This window comes from Etheostoma spectabile, chromosome 2 (assembly GCF_008692095.1).
Source record: "Etheostoma spectabile isolate EspeVRDwgs_2016 chromosome 2, UIUC_Espe_1.0, whole genome shotgun sequence".
Lineage (NCBI taxonomy): Eukaryota > Metazoa > Chordata > Actinopteri > Perciformes > Percidae > Etheostoma > Etheostoma spectabile.
The window spans coordinates 17,819,489-17,844,834 of NC_045734.1; the positions used below are offsets into that span (position 1 = coordinate 17,819,489).

At 39.0% G+C, this 25,346-nt stretch overlaps 2 protein-coding genes and 1 long non-coding RNA gene across 7 annotated transcripts in view; 2 read left to right on the forward strand and 1 right to left on the reverse strand.

Annotated features, from left to right (window-relative positions):
- The window catches only part of ntn1a (netrin 1a), a 58,006-nt gene extending 51,704 nt beyond the window's left edge, over window positions 1-6,302 (reverse strand). For 2 of the 3 annotated variants that reach the window (XM_032534129.1, XM_032534112.1), the window contains exons 1-2: window positions 6,112-6,302; window positions 4,841-5,897 (exon numbers count right to left, since the gene is read on the reverse strand). In XM_032534129.1, the coding sequence (XP_032390020.1) occupies window positions 4,841-5,864 (1,024 nt within the window). In that variant the 5' untranslated portion in view covers window positions 5,865-5,897; window positions 6,112-6,302. The remainder of the gene's footprint in view (window positions 1-4,840; window positions 5,898-6,111) is intronic. The other variant, XM_032534119.1, reaches the window with a different exon arrangement.
- Window positions 6,303-9,700: 3,398 nt separating this feature from the next.
- Window positions 9,701-25,346, forward strand: part of pik3r5 (phosphoinositide-3-kinase, regulatory subunit 5) — a 22,919-nt gene continuing 7,273 nt past the window's right edge. For 2 of the 3 annotated variants that reach the window (XM_032540922.1, XM_032540936.1), the window contains exons 1-6: window positions 9,701-9,949; window positions 18,693-18,808; window positions 21,701-21,816; window positions 21,960-22,028; window positions 23,342-23,480; window positions 24,769-24,838. In XM_032540922.1, coding sequence (XP_032396813.1) covers window positions 18,709-18,808; window positions 21,701-21,816; window positions 21,960-22,028; window positions 23,342-23,480; window positions 24,769-24,838 — 494 coding nt within the window. In that variant the 5' untranslated portion in view covers window positions 9,701-9,949; window positions 18,693-18,708. Of the gene's footprint in view, window positions 9,950-14,395; window positions 14,548-18,692; window positions 18,809-21,700; window positions 21,817-21,959; window positions 22,029-23,341; window positions 23,481-24,768; window positions 24,839-25,346 lie in introns of all 3 variants that reach the window. The other variant, XM_032540929.1, reaches the window with a different exon arrangement.
- LOC116705089 (uncharacterized) lies at window positions 20,265-21,269 on the forward strand. The gene is made up of 3 exons (XR_004335844.1): window positions 20,265-20,274; window positions 20,439-20,442; window positions 21,163-21,269. It is a non-coding gene; the product is annotated as an uncharacterized LOC116705089 (long non-coding RNA).

The following is a 25,346-nucleotide window of genomic DNA, read 5'->3' on the forward strand; positions in this document are numbered from 1 at the left end:
TGTGTGTGCATGCGTGCCTACAGGTTTGTGCATGTTGGTAAGAAGAGGTGAGTGCTGACTGAAGAAGTGAAGGTGAGGAATTGTAAGACAGTGCAAAGTGCAAAGCTACCCTGTCAGTTTATTCCCAGCTTTGTTTGCTGTGAGCGGGACTAACATCACATCCCCCCGGCACCTTTGAAGATGAAGGATGCCGGTTTATAAAGGTGCACGGTGAGCTGCTCAAACATTAACCAGACCGTTGGTCATGTCTGAAAGGTACCAAACGAACATGACAGAAAAGTGACATCTGAGGAAAGGCCTGTAGAACGTATTTGTTCTCCAGCTGACTTGATGAAATTTCAGTGAAAGGAATCACTTCTATGTGCAGGCAAAGGTGGAATGATACATGTCGGACTTGTAGGATAGTGCAGTTGATTCTGCCCTCTGCTTTGAAGACTTGATTACAATTTGATTGTCGTTATCTGATGAATGGAGGATGACTTTAAACACCTCACCTAAGTAACACTTACAGATCAGTCTATGATATTTGATCATTTTTATCGCCTTTAAAAGTTTGTTTCTTATAGCTTTTGATCCTTTATACATTAGGGCACATCTATGATTACATTGTCTACATTAAATTCTTGTCTATTTAAGGCATTTACATTTTTGCATTGTCTATGCCGCAAACTTCTTGTATAAGAGATGGAAGTTGGTGCACAATGGTAAGCAAGAAACCTTCTTTTTGATTCTGTCAAATAAAGTGCCCAAAATCCTAAAATGTATTGTTGCAAATACCGTCGTTATCAAACTCCACTGTAGCCGTTCTGGAATTATTTTAGACTTCATTAGGGTACGGGCAATCATCCAAGAAAATGAGAAAAATATGCCACTAAACATCAGTATGTGCACAGCTGTTTTTAAGTGTTTACTTACTGTATGTGGCCTTAAAGATTTCGTTTGAATTGATATTCACATCTAATTGAGCACTCAGAGGTTGTTTTTTTTTAACCCCTGATGGTTTCAAGTTGGAAGCCCACTCACATATCACAAGGCAAACTTGAATAGTTATTGCTTTAAAACTAAATTTTTTTAATGGCTTTCAAATCCACCATGACAACTTTTCTGCACCACATGTTTGCTCCTGTCAGTCAAATGCCTCTGAACAGCACCTGGGAACATTTTAATGTGATTATTGCAGTTTTATATTATGACATATAGTGATGCAGAACGAGCAGCGTCTCTGTTCAAATCATCCAGGTGATACTCGGCTTTAGGAGCGAGAGACTCTTTGTGTGCAAAAAGGAGTAGCAGTGAGGCTAGAGGGTAAACGACTTGAGATAATCACTTCCAAATCTCTTATTTGTTACATTATCAATGCACCAAGAGAACTGTGAATTTTGTGGAAGAAAAGGTTTCTTCCTGTCCCAACAGCCTTTAAATTCCCATTGACCCAATAAGACGTGCCTGGAAAAAAAGACAATTGTCAAAATACTCTGTTGGCCCACAGGCCACGGATATGTCACTCTATTGCCCCTTTATTTCCATGTTCCTCTACCTCGCACATTTTCCTCATCATACTCCCCCTCTCTTGCTTATGTCTCTCTCTTTCATTTCCACTATTGTCGTCCTGCTCCATCTCCAGCCCCTCCTCCTTTTCCTGCTTCTCTCTGTGCTGCAGTCCTCTCGTTCTGCATGCCCTTAAGCTGTCTTTCTAATCTGTCTGAATTATTCAAGACACTTTCTCCTCTTTTATTCATTTATTTATTTTCCCCAAATGTCAAGTAAACTGCACAGACCTGAAATGGGGTAATTTAGGGATGAACATTACATTTACAGTTAATTTGCATTGAAAAAATGTATTCTCTGACTGCAGCCATCACCTTTCCTTACTTTGTGAATTGAGTGGGTTTTTTCTATGAAGCTCATCAGTGCATTCTAACAGACAATGGTGTATCCATCATTTTCTCTCAGTTAAATTAAAAACATTTTTTTACCACTGCTGCAAACCCAGATTAACTTCTCTAAACTGAGATTGATGCAAGTCTCTGTTGTGCCTGTGGTGCTGTTTATTAAACTCAATGCATTAAAAGTGTTTCCTTAGCTGTGGAGAGCCAATAACTTAAGTGGATCAAGGTGCACACTCAGGAGCGTCCTTTAAGATCTTGGGGAAAGTAATCAGCAAAGTGCACTTTGAGAAAAACCCAGAGACACCCCTGTGTGTGTTTTTGTGGTCCTTTTTTAATGGAAAGAAAATATCAGTGAAGACAGTGCCAACCTTTACACAGAAACACACATAAACACACTGCTGTGCTTATGAGAGTCCAGAGACACTCACGGTGCTGTCATTTAGGAGAGTGCAACGACAAACTCTCGGAAGTCTGCGTGATCGCTAAAGTTGTCCCACTGAATACACACATCCATCTAACACACCTCCTTCCAATGTTCATTGCCCTGACAGAGGTGTGATTTCTTTTTCTCTGAAGATTCCACATTTGCTTTTGCTCAGACAGACACATGCGCAGGCACGCACACACACACACACACACACACACACACACACACACACACACACACACACACACACACACACACACACGTTGCCATAGCCTACACAAAGTTGACTAAACATCTACTAAACACTAACTACTAAACTACTAAACTAAACATCTTGCTGATGACATCTTGGAGGCTTTTATGGTTTCAGTGTGAAACATATTATACGCATGTTGGTGAAGAATAAAGTGAATAAAATAAAGTCAAAAGGATTGACTAAAGGAAACAATGAATTTGTAAGAGTTAAAGAGGTGTGCCTAATATCCCTGAAGATCTTGTAAATATTTAAAAGCTTTACATTCCAAATCTCCCTCTAACATTATATTTAGGTATTTAAATGTAAAATTGCTGGTTACCAAGATATTTGAGTGTTATCTGAATGCTGGGATGTTTACCACAGCAGTCTGTATTACTGTGTGCTTCTAATGTTGGCCAAATAACAATTTAACGTTGGTTGTGCGGCTGGACTTAGTGAGCTTGATAAGATTCTTAAAGTGAAGAGAAAATCGATCGGTATGGTCAGTTGGCCAACATTAAGAAAAGCATGCCGACTGGCATTGGCTACTTGACAATAACCAAAATTTAAGGCGTAACACACACCTAAAACATTGATTTCATTGCTTTCTTCTTCTTCTTCACATTATGAGCATCTCCAGCGTCACAACATGTACAGAATTTAGATATTTCCACTGTTGATTTAGCAACACCGTCCCATTTGACTGTGAGAATGTGTCAGAGCTTTAGAAATGCCAGCAAAAAAAGCCTTTTAAAGAGCTGCTATTAGTCAAAGCGACTGACCTGTGGTGTGACTGTCAAACAATATATTGCGTTTTTCCCTGAAAACCTGAAGCAGAATTGGAAATGTAAAGGGAATCAGACTGAGGTTTTAGTTAGTCTCTATCGTCCACATCTTTCTGCCTCTCCTTCTGTTTCTCCTCATCATCCTCCTCATCGCTCACCTCATCACCAATGACTGCAAGTCTTTGTTACTCTGCAAACTTCGCGATTCAAACATTTTCTGTCCAAATAAATTACCTTAAATTGAAGCTAAGGCCATATTGCCACAATACTATTCAAAGCATTTACAGCAACATAATTCAGTGATATCATTGATCTGTCCAAATATTCTTCATATCACCTATCTTCTTTTCTTATTTTCTCTGCATCTCAAGAACAGAATTTAAATTGACAGAAACCTGGCCAGATTTGTCTTTCTGCAATCCACAGGTTCATGTGTCTGTGCCAGGTTGTAATAACACTACTGAAACCGTGACTTTGATCACTCAGCAGCTGCTGAAACATGTTAGCTCTCAGACAAAAAGAGCAACATTTTTTGATACAACATTTTTTCGTTTGTTGTTGTTGTTCCAATTGCTTTCTTTTACAGATAAAAAATACTTTTAGAGGTTATATTTACATTTCCTCAGGTTGTTTTTCAATGAATAATGTTAATGATAATTATTAAAATATTCAGTTTAGACATGGTATTTTTATTAAAGCCCATTTAAAACACATTTAATGCAATAAAACTAGAGCCAATTTGCCGTTTTCAAATGATCAATCAGCAAAACGATTTAATTATAATATCTTAGAGTGTAATAATAAACAAATAATTTATAGATTTATAATAGTAAATATTGATTTTTATTCACAACCACTCCTTAAATTTTGATGCATCCTTTCACCTTGATTTTGATGTGAAAAATAATTATGTGATTGTGTGTGTTTGCTGCAGGATTGTTCAGATAAATGATCGCTTTACTGCAGCGGTATGGTCGAGCTATGACAAATGTTGCTACGGACGATTAGGCTCGGTGGTTTAAAAGCCGCCATTATGGCCTGCAGTAAGCTAGATGGATTTGCAAATTACATTCGACTTAAACACAATTCAATGCTCGTAAACGAGCGCCACAATAGGCTATTAGAGAAAAAGTAACTTTGCTGTGGTTTTGTTTGAAGGGAATGTCAAGTTTGGGGTTATTGAACGGAAGCTGTAAAATTAGTCGTATATAAGTCATAAAATATAACAAAAGTATTATTGTCATTAATATCATTATTATTGTGTATTTTACATTTAAAATACATAATTTTGCGTTAACAAATTTAATGATTATACCACTCTCTTTTTCTTTTTTTCTTTTTTTCTTTAAATATTTCCACAACCGACAGTTATCTTAAAATTCCACAAGTCAGTCCAGCGACCACAAATAAAAAAAAAAGTACAGTAGCCTATCATACATGCAGAGCAGCTGTGTTCAGCATCAGAGACAGCCGCTCGGGGATGGAGGACGGTGGTTGGACTTACCGACGCACTCGTTGGCCTCCCTGGCTGTAGCTCTCTGCCATGGTCTGTCGTAGTGGAAAGGTTTGCACCTGTCGCACTCCGGCCCCGCGGTGTTGTGCTTGCACTCACACACCAGACTCCCATCCCGGTCTTTTACGCACCGAGATGCGTGCCCGTTGCATTTGCATCTCCCTCCGACCTGTAGGTCCGACACGGCGTAGAAGTACGAGTCACGGGCCAGCTCCGAGTCGTCCTCGTTTTCGTCGCCGAAAGTGTGCAACCGGCTGAAGATGACTTTTATGTCAGTGGCTGTTACCCAGTCCTGCAGCACCGGGGAGTTGTCAAAGTCGTGCGCCGACGGTCTGCCGTCCAGCGTGCTGAAGGCGATGAGCCCGCCGGTCAGAGGGTACATGTCGGTGTGGGAGTCCGTGCACACGGCCTCCTGCTCGTTCTGCTTCGTGATAACGGCCCTGTTTGGCTTATTGTACATCTTCCTGCACTGGGTCGAGTAAAACTGAAAGGGTACCCAAGTTTTACCGTAGTCCATGGACTTGTAAATAACCATGGATTCGGGTCGAGGCGAGAAAAACTGCAGGCTCACATAAGTGACCTCAAACTTCTTACCGAGGGACAGAGTCAGGGTGACATTCTGCGGGTACTGGATGAAGTTCTCGGACTGCCAGCAAGTGAGGTTGTGCGGGTTGTTCAGGTCCGTCAGGTACGCTGGTGGGTGGTACTTTTTGGGGTCCGAGGCATCGCAGGTGTGGCAGTTCCTGGTCCTCTCATCCCCTTTCTCCGCCGATGTCACCACGCAGTAGCGATTGGGCGGCTTGCCGCAGGTGCTGGATACCTTTACTTCCTTGCCGAAGGCGGAGTTGACGAAGTCCGGGATGCAACGCCGTGGGTTGCCGTGCTCGTCGTAGCAGGGGTCCGGGGAAGAAGTCTGAGCCGCGAACAGACTCATCCCGTAGCCGCCGAACGCGCTCCTGCACGACAGGGACGCGGCGAGCAGCACAGTAAGCACAATATCCACAGCCCTTATCATGGTAGGTCCCTCGGTCCCCAAGTGTCTCTGCAGCTGGAGGAGAAAGGGAAAGCAGCGAGCGTGACAGAAGAGAGAGGGAGAGAGAGAGAGAGAGAGAGAGAGAGTTAACTTTGATGATGGCCCAGCAGCCTGCAAACATTTTCCAAAAAAACATTGGGCGAATTAGTTTCTTACAGCGATATAAAAGTAGCCTTCAGACACACCGCATGCATGCCAGTTTTTTTTTTCTATAAAGCCCCCACTTTACCTGAGAATAATTTAAAAAGATGTCAAAACACTGGCGCTGTCAGGCTACCTCTCTCTATCGGGCTTCAATCACTGCTCCGGTTTTGTTGTTGGTTTCTTCAAATCTCCTGCGAAAAGATAGAGGAGCGGCTTGATTTAAGGGTCGCTAGTGTCCTTATAGCAAGTCGCACTCCTCCTGCCGGTCTTTTCACAATTTCCCCCTCCTTCTCCCTCTCCCCCCACACCTCCCTCTCCCCCCACCCCCACGCCTCCCTTTCCCTCTCCCCTCAGCCCCACGCCATAGGATCATGACATATCCACCAAAATCAAAGAGGGTCCATCGTCGAATAAAGTGATTTCTTCAACAAGTGTTCATTATGTGGAAGTTTGCTTGATTTAAGTTAAAGTTCCCTTTGCATCATGTGCTGCAATGTCCAGGTACTTTTTAGATGACTGGGTAGCAGTTCGTCTCCAGCATGTGGTTTCTCTCACTGAAAATCAACCCCCACACTAGTGCTGATCAGCTGGGCGTCAGGACCCAGATACAGCCTCCAGTGGGAGTCCATGTCATATTAAATGACACTAATAAGGCTTCTACTTACATGCAAACAACATAAATAAAACAAATATAAAACTGCATTGTTTTGCACGATACATTCCTCTTGTATTGTGCCTATCTCGTGCAGTCCAACCTGGTGCTTCAGCTTCACGAGACCTGTTGAATGTTGGCAATAGATGTAACAGCGCCATCTTGCGTCCATAGAAATAAACACCAGCCCAGCCTAACTGCAGCGGTGCCTTCTGCTTGTCCCAGGCGGTGGAGGCATAAGACACCGTTTCTTTAACGAGCAGATGATTGGCTGCTGCAGGTCTGGTAGGAATGGTAGATCTAGGCCTACCACAAGAGTAGGCGGCTGCAAACTGTTGCAAACTGAACTGAGTTCCATTCAGAAATAATTATAGTAATGAGATTATTAATGAAACAATCTCATTAGGGATCTAAAGTGGGAAAACAAAAAACAAAATTGCATCTTAAAACCAAATGCAAACATTAAAGAATAAATGAGATAATATGCAGGATCCAATTCAAGGGATTATTATTTCATTTGATTTCATTTGAACCTTATATATGTATGTATATATATATATATATATATATATATATACATTTAACTTTTAAATATTTTTAAGGAAATGTGGCCGTAGAAACTCAAAGCAGAGGCCACATCATTATGTAATTAATGTTCAAGTACACAGTTTTTTTTAATAGTGTTTCATAACATTTGTAGGCAAAACAGTCAGCGCAGGGGCAATCCCAGGATTTTATAAGTCGGGTGGCACTCTTTTCATTTGTTTTCATTTTGAAAAAAATTGTACATCCAAATACATTACACCTTTTCTATATGCTCAGTCTGCCTTTTAAAATAAAAAAATCCAGTGCTGGTTCCATGGTGTATATCATCACGGAAACATAAATTGGTCATGTGACAAGGGCTGGGAAATTGGTAGAACAGACACCCCGTGCCCCCTTCTAGCTGCACCCCTGCAAGAAGTTGGTTCCACTCTTTTAAACAACACAGTGTGATCATGGTTTCTTCAGGTCATAAGCTATTTTGTTTAAATCAGCGCGCGTATGGGAAGAAGAAAAAAACAGTTTTATCTAACCTCTGCCAGTTCAGATTGCCTGACACACTGCCTTCTTCACCAGCTGGAAATAAGAATTAGATGTTTACAGCTGTTGGCCCCTTGCAGTCTGTACATGGTTGAATTTGGGCAAGTAGGGAAAGTGTTAACAAAGTTTACATCTAAAGTAAAATTACACATAGCAACAGTTGACACAAAACACAATTTGTATTTAATTGAATTTTGTAAAACGAAATTACTTCTCTTATCTGTAAACCATCTAGAATGTCTGCTCACAGAATGCCTGCATAAAGAAATTGAGTAAGAGAGTAGTGAAATTGAAAAAACAAAATATCAGCTGGTTGTGAGACTTTTTGAACGCACACACATTTCAAAAAGATCATAATGAAAATCCTCCATGGAGAAGCTGTTGCAGACCTAATGTAGTAACCTTTAGAAAACATATCTTTGAACAGCAAAGCAGCACTTTTGCCAATGGTCAAGCAGAAACGAGCTGGAATGAAAAAAGAACAAGTGTGATCCTGTTCTTTTTTTTCAGTCTCTCAGAGACATGCTTCTTGATTTTCAACTACGTTGCAGTTCTAAACCATTTGATTAGATACGTCGCTTTGTTCAGGATCCTGTTCTTGTCTTCCCAACGTCAGTTGGTAACTCACTTTTAATTTGTGTTTCTCCTAAATTTCATCCTTCTTTATTTTTGTTATTTGGGGTTTCCTTTCTTTCATTCAGTCATTTCTTTGTCAACTTCACAACAATCGCTTTTTTTTAGGGAAGATCTCAGTATTTGTTATTGAAAAAGTTATTGAAAGTTCAGCACAAGTGGCACAGTGACCATCATCAACAACAAGCCACCACTGCCACAGTAGGTGAGTGACATGTTGACATTGAAGATAATATCAGTTTTTCCGATTAGGTATTGGTTATTAATCCTGCACACCCAGATCATAACTGCAACCTGATCAATTTGATATACAATTAGGTACAATTCTTTTTTTTTGAACTCACTTCTTCCATCATTGGACTTTGTAAATATGCTACCTATACTTTTCCTAAACAAATTAAAATGGTATGCTGTAAAAGCAAATAACAATAAATCAAGTTTTAAAGTATTAAAATCAAAGGATTATTCATTCACATTATGGTGTATTGTAAAAATAATAATAATCAAAAACCCAAAATTGGGCAGAGCTACACAACCTAAAATAATGTTAATGTGTTTACTGTCACTGTTTAGTAAGGCTTGTCACCACATATCGCTCACTTCAAGAGAAGGGGAATTCACAGTTGCACTAATACATGAAATGTAAATGACAGGCAAAGCAGGAGGGGGAAGTAAGACTAGTGTTTCCCTGACTGAGAGAGAGAGAGAGAGAGAGAGAGAGAGAGAGAGAGAGCAGGAATATTGATTCCACAAATTTTGAGGAAATAAACACAAAGGACCACTTTATTACTATACGGGAATGATACACAATTTGGCACACACACGCAAATGCCCACGCACGCACACACACACACACACACACACACACACACACACACACATACACACACACACACACAAATTACTAGAAGACAGTTATTGTTTGTTAATTTGCATTATTAATTTTGATGTTGATGGTGAAAATCCAAAGCTCTTTTTGTGTTTATTATGGTAGGACAGTACAATATTGCCAATACTTGCCTAGTTTAAAAAAAATAATGAACAAAGCCACAACACCAAAACAAAGACACTTAACTCAAGTGTGAAAATAGCATGAAAACAAACATGTCATACAGATGACTTCCTCTTAGGGGCCAACATCCCTTCAAAATCCACATGAAATCTCTCTCACGCACATGTAGAAATACACACAATTACACTTCCTACCTTCACACACGCACATGCACATGCACACTCACACACACATACACACACACCAGCAGCCTCCCTCATGTGCTCACATGCACCTCTCTCATACACTTCCTGTTTGTGAGGCACAGTGTGTGTGTGAAGTGTAGAAGTCTTTGAACGCAGCCGAGAGCAACATCCAGATAGCCTACCAGTGACTGATTTCACTCGTCTCGCTGCACTGCTCTGCCGTGGCCTGGATTTGTGTTTGTCTGTTAAACCGTGATGTTTGTGGTGAATGAATGGCAGTGGCGCTGAGCTGGAGACACTTTGCCTTGGACTCTTTAGAGACATACAGAGACTATGGCTGTTGGACAGTAAACTGCAGGTAAGACAACTGAGGCAGTAGCTTTTATTTTGAAATGCACAGCAGTCTCTGACACTGTCAGCCTGATAAACTGATTAGTTTGTCTTCTTTGACTTCATGACACTGGGCTATTGATTTGGAAGTTGTACAACTGTTAAGTGTTAACATAGATACATGTACACCAAGTATCTGTAAATATTATATTTGACAATTTTTAATTATTACAAATATAAGCTTCATCCATCCATCCAATATGATAGTATATTGACATATTAGTGACTCTTGTCTTTAAAGCAGGTTTTGTCAGAGTAAACTTGTCAACTTGTTAAGACAAGCAATTGTGTTTTATAATATCAGAGTCTATTTCTCTGCAATGTGAAAACCTTAGGTTTCTTGTTTTTGGTCAAAGGAGTTGATGGGCAGTGTAAGCCTCACAGTGATGGGAAAGCTGGGCTGTCATGTTGACAGTGCCCCTCTGTGAGCACAGTCTCCCACTGTAATACCATTCTGGGGACTTCTGCTTTTTCAGAAGGTCTGTATGTTTCATGCTTTTAACAAACGCATGTGGAAGACTTAATTCATCATTTATTTGGTTGGACATGAAAACTGTGTGGAAAAATGTCAACAAGGGATGCAAGCCTATAATCTTGTTAACTTTCTCTGAAGCATACATTTTGATTGACATGATAGAGTCTCTCAGTGGTCTTTGAGGGCTCCACCCAATAGAAACTCTACTGAGCCAACCCCTTGAACTCAACATCCTTATTTACTGCATGAACCAACCACTTGCCCCCAATGTGAATTAAATGTGCAGTAACCTTACACTGCAATGCCTTTGTAATTAAGCTGACTTTAATTGAGGTAGTCATAACTAGTGAAGTAGACGCGACTGACGATGGCAAATTGTGACCTCCAGTGATCTTGATTGAGCAAACTACAATCCATATGAAATAATATGTCATTTTTGTATTAATCCAGTTCAAGTCTTGAGTTAAACGAATAGTTATTTCACTGATTTAGCACTTTGCTCTTACAATGGAGAGTTAAAAAAGGATGAAAATCAGTGCAGAATGCTTCTTCTTTGTCAAAACCTGGTGCCTACATTACCCACAATGCAGCCAAACCACCCATATTTGGTCACACATTCAGGTGTGCTATGCTAGTGGTTTCACTTTCCAACTTACAAATCTTCAGCCACAAGTTACACTGACTCAAAATATCAGACTTCTAGAGCTCCTTCTGTAGTTACAAAATGCTTTAATGCAACTTTTTTTTTACACATATGCATACTCCCCAAAACATGTAAACCAGGGCTGCGTGATTTGGAGAAAAAGTCATGGGAATGCACTGATTATAAAAATGTTGAAATGTGTATTTCTCAACTTGAACATACAAAGTTAAACAAGCACAATAAGAAATATATAAACAAAAAAATGTGTAATAGTTTTTTTAGATAACTTAATGTTTTACAAATTAAATATCAAAAATCAATCTTTTCAAAATAGACATTTTTGCTTTGCTCAATAGTACGAATTAAATAAATATAACAATGCATGGGAAAAATACAAATTACAATTAAAATAATACATGTTGCATGCCTATTTAAACAATGACATGTTATGTGGGTGTTACATGCTAAGCAGTTATTAATTTACAAAATATGATCCGTACAACCTCCTCTTAAAGTCTGCATGCCCGGAAATCCTCGACACTGATACTCACATGATCATACACGGCACACACGCTACTGCCTAAACAGAGTGATTGGTCATATCTGTTGTGGACGTTGTTACGTGGGAAACGCTTAATACATCCCTGGGGTAGCGTAATTCAGAAGGCAGATTCACCGTAGATTCAACACAGAAGCATAAATCAGGCATTAGTGAGAGAGAGAATGGTAGGTGCATTGAGTGAGAGAAGTCAGTGTGTGAGTGGTGAAGCAAGCGAGGAGAGCGACCAGTGAGTGGTGTGGGACTTAGCGTAGTGGCTGTGGGAGGGAAAAGCGAGACGAAAGAGATGTAAAAGAAGTTAACAGTAAACAATAAAAACACCAAGCTTCTTAAGACACGGTGGCCTCATCTGTTGTTAATACTGTTGGTAAAGTGAAGAGTGTTACCCTGTGCGCACAGGGACTACATTGTCACGCACACAGTACCTTTGTGTTTACTTAAATCACAATTCTTTTGTGGTTATGTAATCACACAGAGTTCCATCGCAATTGCAATTTCACTTTCAGGTTAGTTTGAAATTGGATTGGATCGATGGAGGTCCCCTTTAATGCTGAAGCCAGTGAAGCACAAGTCAAGTCTCACGTCTTTATAAGCACATTGTGAGTTAAAGCAACACTAAGGAACTTTTCCCGCTTCGGTCCCACTACAGGTTGGAAGCGGAATTGTCCCATTATGTCTCATTGGAACTACAGATCCGCTACCAGATCTGGCAAACTTGCATAGTACGGTTGTAGCTGATAGAAACACGCAAAGCGAACGCAGAAGTGCCGTCAATCCTGTTACGAGTTGATGAACCACTGAAACAATTTTGGAAACATTATTTGGTACAGAAACTTCTCTAGTGTCGCTTTGATTGCAGGGCTTTTAGGACTGAATGCTGACCATTAAACTGCTGTTTGCTGTAACATTTGAACTTTTTATTTTCAATGTTGTGTTCCAAAAAAAATTGTTTTTTTAATCTAAGACCCGGTCCTTTCAATTCATAAATAATTAATAGTTCAGCTGTGTGGCTATGTAGGATTTTAACAAGTCAAGTTTTTACGGGGTCAAGTCTAAAGTAATTCTATAATAAATAATAATAATAAAACTTTTGCAGCACTAGTGTTCAAGTCAAGCCTCAGGTTCTTATAAGTCGTTTCAAATCAATGCAGTGGTTTTCTCGACAAAATGGTAAATTGTAAACTTTGTTTTGATTTATCTCAATATAGGCTAATACTTTCTCAATTTCATTTGAAAACTTTTCTCGCTCTGTGGTGGTCTGCTACATAATGAGTCTTGATAAATAGCATTGCCATAATCCACCCTGCCCCCCCAAAATAACAAACAAACATAAGCCTTAAATGTAATGAACTCCTTGTTGCTTGCCACCAGCCTGTCAGATGATGACAGACTTTCCCTGCGCAACCAAAAGAAGCAACCATCTTTACTTCTTATAAATTGTTTATTTGCACAATTTGTTCACAAACAATCATCTCTTCCTCTTGGGAAATAACAACTGCCATAGTGGTCATGTGTCAGGCTTGAAATAATAAAAAAGAACAAAGAGTAATAATAGATGACTGATTGGAGAAGGCAGACATTGACACGCTTTGTTCTTTACCCCACAAAGAGTAGCTGATGTACAGTTTGCATTAAATCATGGGGATCCTGAATAAAATAAAATAAATACAATTCCACAACATGTAATAGTTTTTTTTCTATTTATTTTACATCGTGTAGAGGTTAATTACACTTTCCCAGTGCAACACCGAGTGTTATTCACAACATTGCTTCCTGTTTGTCTCTTTTACGACTGTGGTATCAGTAAAATCTTCATTTTCACCTTTACAACACACACTTTGAGGTTGTGTGTGTGTGTGTATGCATCTCTGCACATGCACAACACACCTGCTTTTGCAAAAAAACATTCAGGGATGTGAGCCTTAAAGCACGCAAAGTGTGTTTACCCATATCACATTTAAACAAATGTAACAGGACATGCTTTTCAAATGGAAATCATGGATATCTGCATCCTTATCATTTGTGATGATACATTGATACATTGTTGTTTAGTGTGAAATACAGAAGACAAGGACTCACTCAGTCCTGTTTATGTAACAGAGTTGCCATTGGCTCACTGTTGTTTAGAGTAAAGTCTCATAACCTGATAATATAGCACCTGATATTTGCATTAATGGTTTCATCATATGTTTATCAGGATTTATTGCAGAAGTGAAGACCAAAGGTAACTAGTGGCATCCTGTGCTGTAAGTGACAGAACAATCTCTATGTTTTGGTGCAGTACTGAGATATACAAGAGCAGATTGTTGCACCTCAGTGTCTTTATTTTTTAAAGCCAACAATTCCTACTTGAGTCACTCATATGCAATTGCTCATACTATAGGTCTACTTGAGTACATTTAATGTGATAAAGGATTAGAAGAACTGCAAAATAGTTCAGCAAAATGCAGTTATGCAGTTATGTTGGACCCCTTTGAGGAAAGAATCGTTTACAAATAACATAGAAAAAAGTTCTAAAACTGCCTGGCTTTAAAAGCTTCAAAATATTATCTTTGACCTTGGTAACAGGAGTTGACAAAACAATCTCACCTCATGGCCAACATAAACAAGAAGTAAGTAGAACATTTCAACAATTGTAGTTCCATGACAACTGGGCAAACTCCAGCTTGGTGTATGAGACTTGGTGAGTTGTCACCGGTAGTGGGTGTTGGAACTAAAGCAAAGCACTTTGTTACAGGAGAGCTTTGGAGTTGGACTGCTTTTGTTTCCTAAAGCCATAAGAGGCCGTTTCACATCCAGTAGGTCAGTGAAGAGAAAGGAGGACAACAGCTCTGGGCCAGCAGAGGAAGACTGGATGTGAATATCAGACTCAATCAATCAGGAGGGGAGGTTAGTTAAAATGACAGGAATGCATACTGTATACACATACCCCCCCCCCCCACACACACACACACACACACACACACACACATACACACAAGCTCTCCTGCCTGGTCTGTGGGAGTATGTCTGAGAGTCTGATCACACCACAACAATAGGGAGGCACCTGCTTCCTCAGCTTAGCAGGGAAGCTATCTTCCTGTTAGGAAGCATTTGGTAACGGGATCAGTGGGAGAAATTGGAAGCAGCCTGCAACGACATGGAGGGAGTGGGAAAAAGAGGACAGTAAGAGAAAGATATAGAGAGACACAGGTGGAGGTGCAGGGCTGCCACTGCTCGTTTATCTGGGAAATGTTGATACTTGTAACGTTAGACAAGAGAGGGAGGCTGATAAATAAGAGAAAGCATAAAGAGACAGCAAAGGAGAGGTGCTCCATCTCAGAAGGAGTTGGTTAATCCAGTGTAAATCTAGTTGTTCTTCTACAGCACAGCACTGCTTGTTATTGTCTGACTGTTGCAAGTTGCAACCCATTAAAAAGTGGAAGTGACCTTATTTACACTTAAGGATGTGCTGCTTACATCCTCTTATGAAACACTACAGGCTCATGCATTTAGCAACATGACTAGCAACTCTACGTAAACAACTATGATGACTATGATGACAGTTGGGATTGAAATTCTGTTAAAATCCCAAGCATTGTATATTGTAGCATTGCTCACAATAACATAATGACATGTTCCTTTGGTGTGGTGTTTTATCATAGGGAACTGACTAAAACATCTGGTGTAGTTATTGAATTACATTATGTTTTCCTGTATTTTGATGCTTGTTATAGTGTATCTGTGTTAAGAAAGGACCTGTCAGCCACTCCGGCCTTAACGAATGTAATTGTCCTATAAAAAATAATCAATAGCCAACTTTACTGTAAATTATTATTAATTCCCCAAAGACTCTCATTTGTGTCTAACGTTTCTTTGAGAATAAAATACCACTGTACCATTTGATTACTAATGTTAGCTAGCATTTTAGTTAGCAATAATCCGCCTGTGCCTATGTTATCTCCTAAGATATAAATACGCTCTTCGTCTCTGCTGATTGGGAATGATTGAGATTTCTCTTGGCACAGCTACCAGAAGACTTACAACTTTCAGACAGGTTGCCCACGTTGCATCTTCGTTGTCATGCTCAGTTGGAGGCTGTGAAGTAATGCTCAGCCATCACCGGAAAAGTGCTTCTTTTTTTCTTCACTGGTCTCCATCCAGAACACCGGGATCTGTTGGTCCATTTATTTAACTGACTATGGTTGAAACAAGCCCCATAATCCCAGCCCAATGGAGCAGTATAAGACTCATACCCTAATAGAATCTGATTATGACGACGTCAGGCTAATGGAAAGAGGCAAATAAGCAAATTTTTTTAAAGTGTCAAACTATTGCCTTTAAGTGTACAGTGTGTGTCTGCATGTGTGTCAGGTAGTTATTAGGTGAGTGGGTATGTAAGAGCAAATGAGTCATTTATTAACACGATTCGTTTGACAGCTTTCATTTAATTTTAGCTTTCATGTGAAATGGGGAATTTGTCACACTGGGGAAATTTTGAGAAGATGTAATCTTCAGGCAAAAACAGTTTTTGATGTCAATGCTCATTTCTGTCTGTGCGCTGACTTTACTCTATAAGGACTCAGTAAACACACAGAATGCTTATTTTTCATCACTGAAACAAGTTCATGAATTATGTGTGCACATTTAGCTATGATTAATCAAAATGATTTAGTTTTTGAGAAATTATTATAATATACAGCCTTAATAAAAACTATTTACATATCAAAAACTGCTCAAACTCAAAAACAGCACATCTTTAAAAAGCTTCTTTAGGGAAGTATAGTTGTTCTGCTTCTTAAATTTGGAAGTTTCACAGTACTCACATGTACACTGTAATTAAAACTCTAACATGAGGTAAAGTTTAAAAATATGACCATAATGCATTACCAACCATGTGGTCTTATGATCACATTTCATGGAACATTCATTACATGTTACACTATCTTTAATTCCAGTATTTTTCAAAAACACAAAAAAAATCTAATACAGTGTCACATTGATAATTATGTTCTAGCTCAAAACTGAATTTCAAAAATAGGTGAAGTGTCTGATACAATACATTTTGGCTATGAATGCACAATGTGCATTCATAGCCAAAATGTATTGTATTCTTTTAAAAAATGTATCCCATTTACTCAAATGTTTCTGAACAGATAGATATAAAAGACAAGTTTGTTTATACAATCTTTCAACCGACCAGATTTAACCAAATTGCCTCATCTTCCTAGACCTAACACTGTTTGTGTCACAAACAAAGACATGTATTGCCAACTTCACCAAACCTCAGAAAGATTGGCAAGACAGGGTTTCCCTTTCCCAGCAACATACTGTGCATGCAAAGTGAATTGACCACTGCAGTGGTGAATTTGTGTTTTGTTGTATTTGGGTGCACCTGGGCAACAACTGGGCATTTTTCAGGGGACTTCTAAAATATTGCAATGTTGTAGTTACCAGTGAAGAAGTGGTCACTGTACAATTTTCAGCATATGTTTTACTAAAAGATCTTCCTTGGTTTGGGTAGCAGTCTGGGTTGACTTTTGATATTAGTTGGTTGGGGTCGCAGCTTTCAAACTGTGTCATTAAACACTTCCACCATGAATGTTGTTTATCTACCCTGAAAGAAAATCTGTCACTCGACTTCTTTTAAGTAACTAAGTTGACGTCCCTTGTATATTGTTATGCGTATGCTTCTGAAGAGATGTGTTCATTACAGAACTGAAACAAGTTGCCACCCCTGGGTGGTCCTCAGGTGTTATATGAGAAACAGACAAATGCACTGATAAACTGAAAGTTATAAAAGTGATGTTCAGCACACCCTGATGAGTCAATGGTGAAGACGATGTACTTACAATGTTGTGGTCATACTGGAATTTTGCAGTTGTCTGTTTTCACAACATCTCTTTGATCTGCAGCATTGTTTCACAAATCTTTGTAGCATGGGACTGATTTTAAATCTAAAATCACCGGGTGCTTTTTCTCTTTTACCCTTTAATAAAAGTCATAAGGTGAAAATTGTGGGCTTGTTTTGGTTTGCATAAATGTTGCTGTTGGTAATAGTCTATTATGCTTTTTACACTAATTACTCAACATCTGTGTGACAAGAGTTTCAATAAGACTCCTGTTTGTAAAACAGTGTATAGTCTGCGGCAGCATCTGGAAGGCACAGTGCTGTGGTCTGGCTCTACCACACATACATTCCAGGATAGGAGAAAAAAAAGCTTTGGGTTGTTTGCATTTCTTTAAATCAGTCACAATCATCTTGGTCGGACACAGCAACGGTGGCTCTGCAAAATAGTTTCGGGAAGGATCTTCTTCTGGTGGAAAATTTGCACCACACAATACACTAACGTGAGCTATTTAAATAGGCTGGATACATTAAAAGGAATATGCTCTTACCAGTGTACTGCCGTGTGTATTTTGTTCAAATCTACACCAATTGGTCCCAAAACGTCCCAGTTTTCCCCATTTCCCCCATTCTTAAAAACTTGCCATTTTCAGCGTGAAACTTGCTAGGTTAAAGTTTGTTGTTGTTTTACAAATGGAAACACAGTGAGCAGAAGGGGAAGAACATCTGGTAGCGCGTTGATCCAGACTAGGAAAGACATAACTGACATTGAGCTGGAGCTAAATGTTGTTTGTTGTTGTATGATTTCAAATTTTAAATATACCTCGGAACATGATAGGTAATATGGCTCTTCTCAACATCTTTTAAAGTCTTTTCTGATTTCAGGCAGAATCGTGTGTCACATTCTAGGAACTATGGCAACAAAAGGAGCAATGCAAGCCAACCCCTGTGTCTGTTTTTCATTCCCCTTAGAAATGGGCCTTTATGGTTTGTGTATCTTCTTCTACAAATTTTCATACTTTACCGCGTGACCCGCCTTTATGCAAATCCGATCTGATAACACATACTGTTCATGAAAAGAGAGAGGCATGTTTGTGTGCTTGTGTGTGTGTGAACAGCATGCACGCATACAATGAAATTTGAAGGTAATATTCCAAAGGATACCTGAATGTTAATGCATCACATTTTGTCTCCCATCCCTCTACAGAACCTGAGCAGTGAAGATGCAGCACACCTCATGCACAGAGGACAGGATTCAGCATGCTCTGGACAGATGTCTGGACGGGTTGAGACAAAGTCCCACAGCAGCACACCACTGGAATGGTAAGACTATGATGACGACCACAGCTGGGATTTGGTTAAAGATTTGGCATAAAGCAGTCAAGCTTGTAAAAACAACTAATTACGTTTGTGTGCTGCTTCAGTGAAGATGATTGAATTTCTGTGAGAATTATTATACAACTTTTCAGTTTAAACCTCACATCTTAGAAATGAGAACTTAATACAGAAGCTTGTTATTATTAAAATGTCTTACTTTGTTTCATGTGGTGATATGATATGATAAATGTGGGGGATTTGCAAAGAAACGTTAATAGCCATAAGTATGATAAGTAATCTTGCTTTATGTCAGCACATCTGAAATATTATCAATAAAAATACAATCAGCTAATGAACACATCCAACCTCCAACACAACCTAAGAAACTTTTTTTCTGGTCTTTGAATTAAAGTGAGGGATGTTTTTGATATTGTGCCGCCTCTTGAGTCATGCATTAATCATACTTAATAATCATCAATAATAGCTTGATGTTGTGCATGATGTAGGATGTTAAAGAACCAGAAAAGTAGAAATGCACGGCAAAAGCATATCAGAGAGACCCACCCAAAATGATACAAATCCTTTTGTATCATTTTTTCAAGGGAGCTCATGTATTATTAAGAGGGGCCAAACTCCTCCTGGCTCCCCTGTAGTTTGCACCCTGGTTTGTGGTTAAATCCTGGCTCCCACTGCTCATTTGAGCCTTAGTGAAATGAGGGTAAAATCATATATATAAATATGTTTTTATTCATTTCTTTTGGCTGACATGCTAATCTAGAGTCACTTATAACAATTGAGCAGTTTTGCTTAAGCTCTGGTAGCTTTTGCGTGGGTCACACATGTAACCTTCTGTTTCTAGGAAGGCACAAGAAAACATATTTTCTCAGAAGTCCACGTACACACAGTACAGTACACACATTTCAATGTGATACAGCGGGTGCTGTTTATAGTGCTGTTTTGAACAGAAGGCACAAGAGCTGTGTGTCACAGAAACTGAGTATATGGGTGTCTGAGCTTGTTGTTAGTGACACTGTTGCTGTCAGATCATCAGGGGAACGCTTTAGCGGGTGCTGGAGGAAGTTGTGTGAATAGACAGCTGGGAGGAAGTGGTGGCACAGACCGCAGTGTGTGAGTAAAGCATTATGGGGCATGCGTATCTGTGGCACAGTGTTTAAAAACAGGGTAGAAGATTAAATCGACAGCCTCCCACATGTCAATCAGTGTCAAATATAGCGACGCACACTTACAGAAACGAGTTTTATACCCTCAGACTGTGAAGATGTGATTTTGACATTTAAAACACACTATAAGCTGGAGTTTGTTTATGTTTAATTCCCTTAATTTGTTACATGACTCCATCTTCTGTTGCACGGTATGTTGTCTATAAGTGTAATTACATTCATTTGAACTATACTGACATATTCAAATTTACATCTCAACAGGATTATTTAAAATTTGCAGCTTCATTTCAAGTGCTGGCATCTTATCAAAGTAAACCCGTTCACCTTTCCAGTTAATCATGATACAAATGCACCTCTAACCTCCAGAGATGGAACTCCTGGGTGCAGAGAACTGTAGAGAGTAACTGACCAGTTGACAAGCTTTCAGTTGTTTTTGTGAGTGTGTTAGATCTTAGATTGGTGTAGATACTGTATGCACATTTTCTGCACTGTATTTCATTTCCATTTCACACTGTAATAGAAAACTCAGAGCTCAACACACAATCCAGTGGGATTTTGAAAGAACAAAAAAAACACACTTCATTTAACTGATTTTTTTGGGGCATTTTAGGCCTTTATTTGTATAGGACAGCTGAAGACATCAAAGGCGAGAGGGGAGGAAACGACATGCAGCAAAGGGCCGCAGGTCATAGTTATACTTGCGGCCGCTGCGTCAAGGATGAAACCAAGGATGTTTATCTACCAGAAGTGCTACACAGGAGCCCTATGTGGTAAATCTTGAACAAAACTGGGTGAAGCTTGCACACCATTGCGCATTGTATGCTACAACTGAGTGGCCATTGCTGTATGTGCATAGGCAAACCCACTGGCTGACTATGATTCAGGGATTTCACCTTGGGCTGGTTCCTCCTGTATACCTTATACCAATATATCTTCGGAAACCAAAATTAACCTGGTCTTAGCACTTAAAATGTCTTACAAATGTTACTTTTACAGTGCCTCTCCCACATGGAGCAATTCTCAGACAGATTTAAAATTGTAGGACATGATTACTGGTGCCTTTGGTTATTTCAAGGCAGTGCAAGGTTCTATGGGGCTTTCTTAACCAAGTAGTTTTTGAAAAGGAGATTTTAATTCATGAATAATTTTTGTACTTACCTGCCCAGGTACTACAGGCAGAAAATAGCAATTGTGCTACAACCTGGTGCGATGCATGTGTCCTTGTTTTTATACAAGGTTAATGTTGAATTGTGCACTGTCCCTGTATAAATAAAATTACATAAAATTACATCACATTGACATTTGTACCTTGTTAACTTAAAACTAAATTAACATGGTATGATCTCCTGTCTCAGAAGAATGGCTACTGGACTGTGTCTCCCACAACTCTGCTGTAACCCTGACAACATACAGAATGTGAAGTGTAATAGCCTCTGTACACTGTGTACACTTTTAATTCATTTTGATAGTGGCATCCTTTATTGCATTCAACCCACTAATGGCCTATCAATACAGGTAATTGGCACAGCATTGCTCCGTGGATTATTTTGAAAGATGTTATGGGTAAACCCAGAGTTTGAGAAGTTTTAGTTAAATGAGAGATTGTCTTTTGTGGGTTGGAGCAAAATTGTGATGGTGAGGTATGTTTCACATGTATCTGTCTGTACATGTTGAATTTGTGCACTAACATGAATCCACATGTGCTGATGTCTTTCAGTGCTGATGTGCTCAGCAGGTCAGTCAATGAACCGCTGGAGCCTGGAAGAGCTGGTGAAAAGGGACCCTGAAAACTTCCTCATCCTCTTACAACAGATCATCAGGAAGACCAAAGAGGTGAGAGGTTAAAGTCAAAGAGAACATATTGTCCACAGTACATGTTGTTTAATAATGTGTCATGTGTTGACAGAACTGTTATTACTGAATGTAGACCCAAACAACTGCTCTCTTTCTGTCTGTCTCAATGTGTGTGAGTTCAGGTTCAGGATCAGTGTCAGTATGAGTTGGTGGCTCCCCTCGCTATCATGTTCTCCTCTACATTGCTTCAGGTACTAATCCTCATCCAGGTGTTGTCAAAACCTTTAACTTTCCTTCACCTCTTAGTGTGTGTTTCACATGTTTAAGAGCACTCTCAGGAGGTTAGTTAGTTCCTCAATTCAAACCACTATGATGTTGTTGGAGGTGATACTGTGACCAAAACACTGACGCGCAAAACACTTACTGGCTTGACAAGAACTATTTGTTTCATAAACATTGCTTCTATTTTGCAGTCAGGCTGATTTCGCAAGTGGCCCAGTAATCTTGTCATTGGAAATCTGATCCACTAATGTATTACTGGTTAGACAGAAGCCAGAATAAGCCAGAAACTTTCACAGCCATCACAGTTTGATTGCTTCAATAAGTTGACATCATTTTATACATGTATGTTTACTCTAATTACATTGAATTACAACATACTTCTTAAAATGGTCTTCATAGTCGGGGGTTTTTCGGTAGGAAGGGAGAACCCCAGAGTTCAGTTAGAGCTGTGTAGCAACTGATATTGTTACAGCTTTGAGGTTTTGTAACGACATGACAAATGTCCTTTTGGTTGTTTTTCAGAAAGCCTGTAATAAAATAAAAGAGTGGCCGATGAAATAACATCACATTATTACACTAAACTTAGTTAACTACCTTATAATGTACGGAATATGACATATTTTAGTTGATGATGTATTAATAAAATTAAGCAGTCATGTGATATTGAATTATAACACGAAACATATCATATAAGCATGTCATATGTTGTTACATTGTTAAACCTCTTATAAATTCATAAAGGCCAGTTATGGTACTACACAGGTGTAATCTATCGCATCAACAAGTTGTATTACATGTCTGATCCATTTATACAGAACATTTGGCATGTTATTACATTATCTGTTGCTGTGAGGCAAACCTCCTCTCTTCAATAGACCAAAGTGATCCACACTAATGCAGCAATGACTAGCCCATTAAGTTGTTCTCAGAGATGCTACTTTTCTCTGTCATTTTCAAATGAATAATGTTGGAGCAACTAAATTGGCATGTGTCATTATTGCTGACACTCAAGATAATTCTAAAAATAGCATAAAGAACATTTTATAGATTGATCGCTAATGTGCATAGTTGCAGCTGTAGTCCACACTAGTGTTCTGTCAATGGTGTTTTGAACTCTGATCATACATACTGTACCTGTACAGTACACCCAATTCACTCAACATAATTGAATGCATTCAAAAAAATAACCCCTTCATGCAAAACAATGACCCATGAAGCCTCAAACCGGTCTTGTTGCTCCTTAACAGAACATTAAAATACATGATTTGTGCTTTGGTTGCAGACGCCATACTGCCCTCCCGACCCAGAGCTGCTGGAGGAAGCTATTAAGGTGTTTCGCTGCTTCCTCACCTGGCCTGAGCCTTATTGCAGTGTGTGTAAAAGCCTTCTCTCGACTCTACAGCTGGAGATCAAAGCCCCAGGTAAGCATAGATGGGTTCATCATGGGCCACTCTGCATGTGCCTAATTCCATTTCTCTACTAGTCCACAGTAAGTGTCTACAACACATACTGTTTCAACCCTGTTGATCTCCCTCCCCCTAGTGACAATTCAAAGAAATGCATTAGGGATGACAATAAGGTAAAAGGATGCTGCTTCCTTAAAAAACAGTATCGAGGGCAGCAATACAGGAAAATGATAAGGCTTCAGGTTAAACTGGGCACTTCTTCATCATTCGTTTGAAAGCGGATGAAGCTAGTGCATTTACAATACAAAAAAGCAGAAGACAAATGTGAACACCCACATTGAAATACACAAGGAAGTGCTAGAAACACAGCAACAGACTGAATGAACACATTTGAATGAACTGAATGTTAAATTGTGTTTTTTTCCACTTTGATCCCTCACATATATACAGTATACACAGTTTGAGATCCTGTGTGGCTTTTGATTTAATATTAGTGTTAAAGGTATCACATGCTTAATTTTGTAATTGCATAACTTAAATTTGAGTATAAAGCGTTACATGATTACAATGGATACATGATGATTCCATTGTTTTAAAACATTTTTAGTGACTTTCTTACCACTTCTTACCAGATATTTGTAAGTTATAGTATGAAAATGTTGTACCTGTAGGCCAACTATAAGCCTAAAGAATCTTTTTCTTAAGTAAACATACAAGATTGTGTGGAAGATTGTACTGTGATAAAAAGTAGAAAGTATAGGTCGGATTAAAATTTGCTGATATCTGATACACCTTTAAGCTACAATATAAATTGCATTAAATATTACACACTGTAGGCTATAGCCAATACTAGTGGAACAACATTGTCCACACCAACAATAAATTCAGTTGCTAAAGATTCCACTTTGTAGCCTGTACATACAACTGATTAGAAACATACAACCACCCTCATCAGGATAGATTATTAAAAAATAACCAGAAAAGAGGGCAAAACAATTAATTAAACATGAACGACTTAAATAAAAGAGCTATGGACATCGACTGCAACAAGCAATACGAAGCCAGATAAATAAAATAAATCAACACTTCAGAATAAACAGCAGAATAAAACATCACCAAAGCAAACAACACAAAAATGTAGCCTATAAACAATAGGCCTATTAACTCCACAAACACATTTTAAAGCGAAAAAAGAGAGCAGCACAATTTAAACACACCGCATAGGACTCACACGCACACCAATAGAACAGAACAGATAGATTAGAAAAATAATAACATTATTTTGTATTATTTTTCCTTACAGGGATTTCCTTTCAGAGAATGGTAAGAGAAGAACAGCTCCTTAACAGCCCCAGTCAGTGCTCCAAGACCATGTAAGTTCACTCAATAAAAACAAATTGTACTCTCTACACAGGGTTAAAGAACAATACAATACACTGTATGTACTCTATGTTTACACAATTTAGGATCTATCGTAGAATGAAAAGCTCTTGTTTCTCATAGTTCATCTGTGTCTTAGCCAGGGCTTCCATGTTTAACAAGTGCTGGTGCATTTGGATATTTATTTATACACGTATGTATATATGTATGTAAGTGCACACACACAACTTGTTCACACGGCCTCATCTTTGTTAGCGGTGTGTTCATGACAATTTATTTTAGGTCCAGTTCAGACTATACTTGTCCTTTGCACCTTCTGCTTTCTTGTTAAAACTAGCTGTTTTTTTTTATACATGCCAGTGGTTCACAGTAACTTTATCTGATGTGACATTATGCTTTAAAAATACAGAAACAGCACTCAGTGTCTATGTGTTAACTCAATTCTAGAATTTGGGTGTTTGGCACTTCCTAAGCTGGAAAGTCCCTTTTTATCCCCCTCTC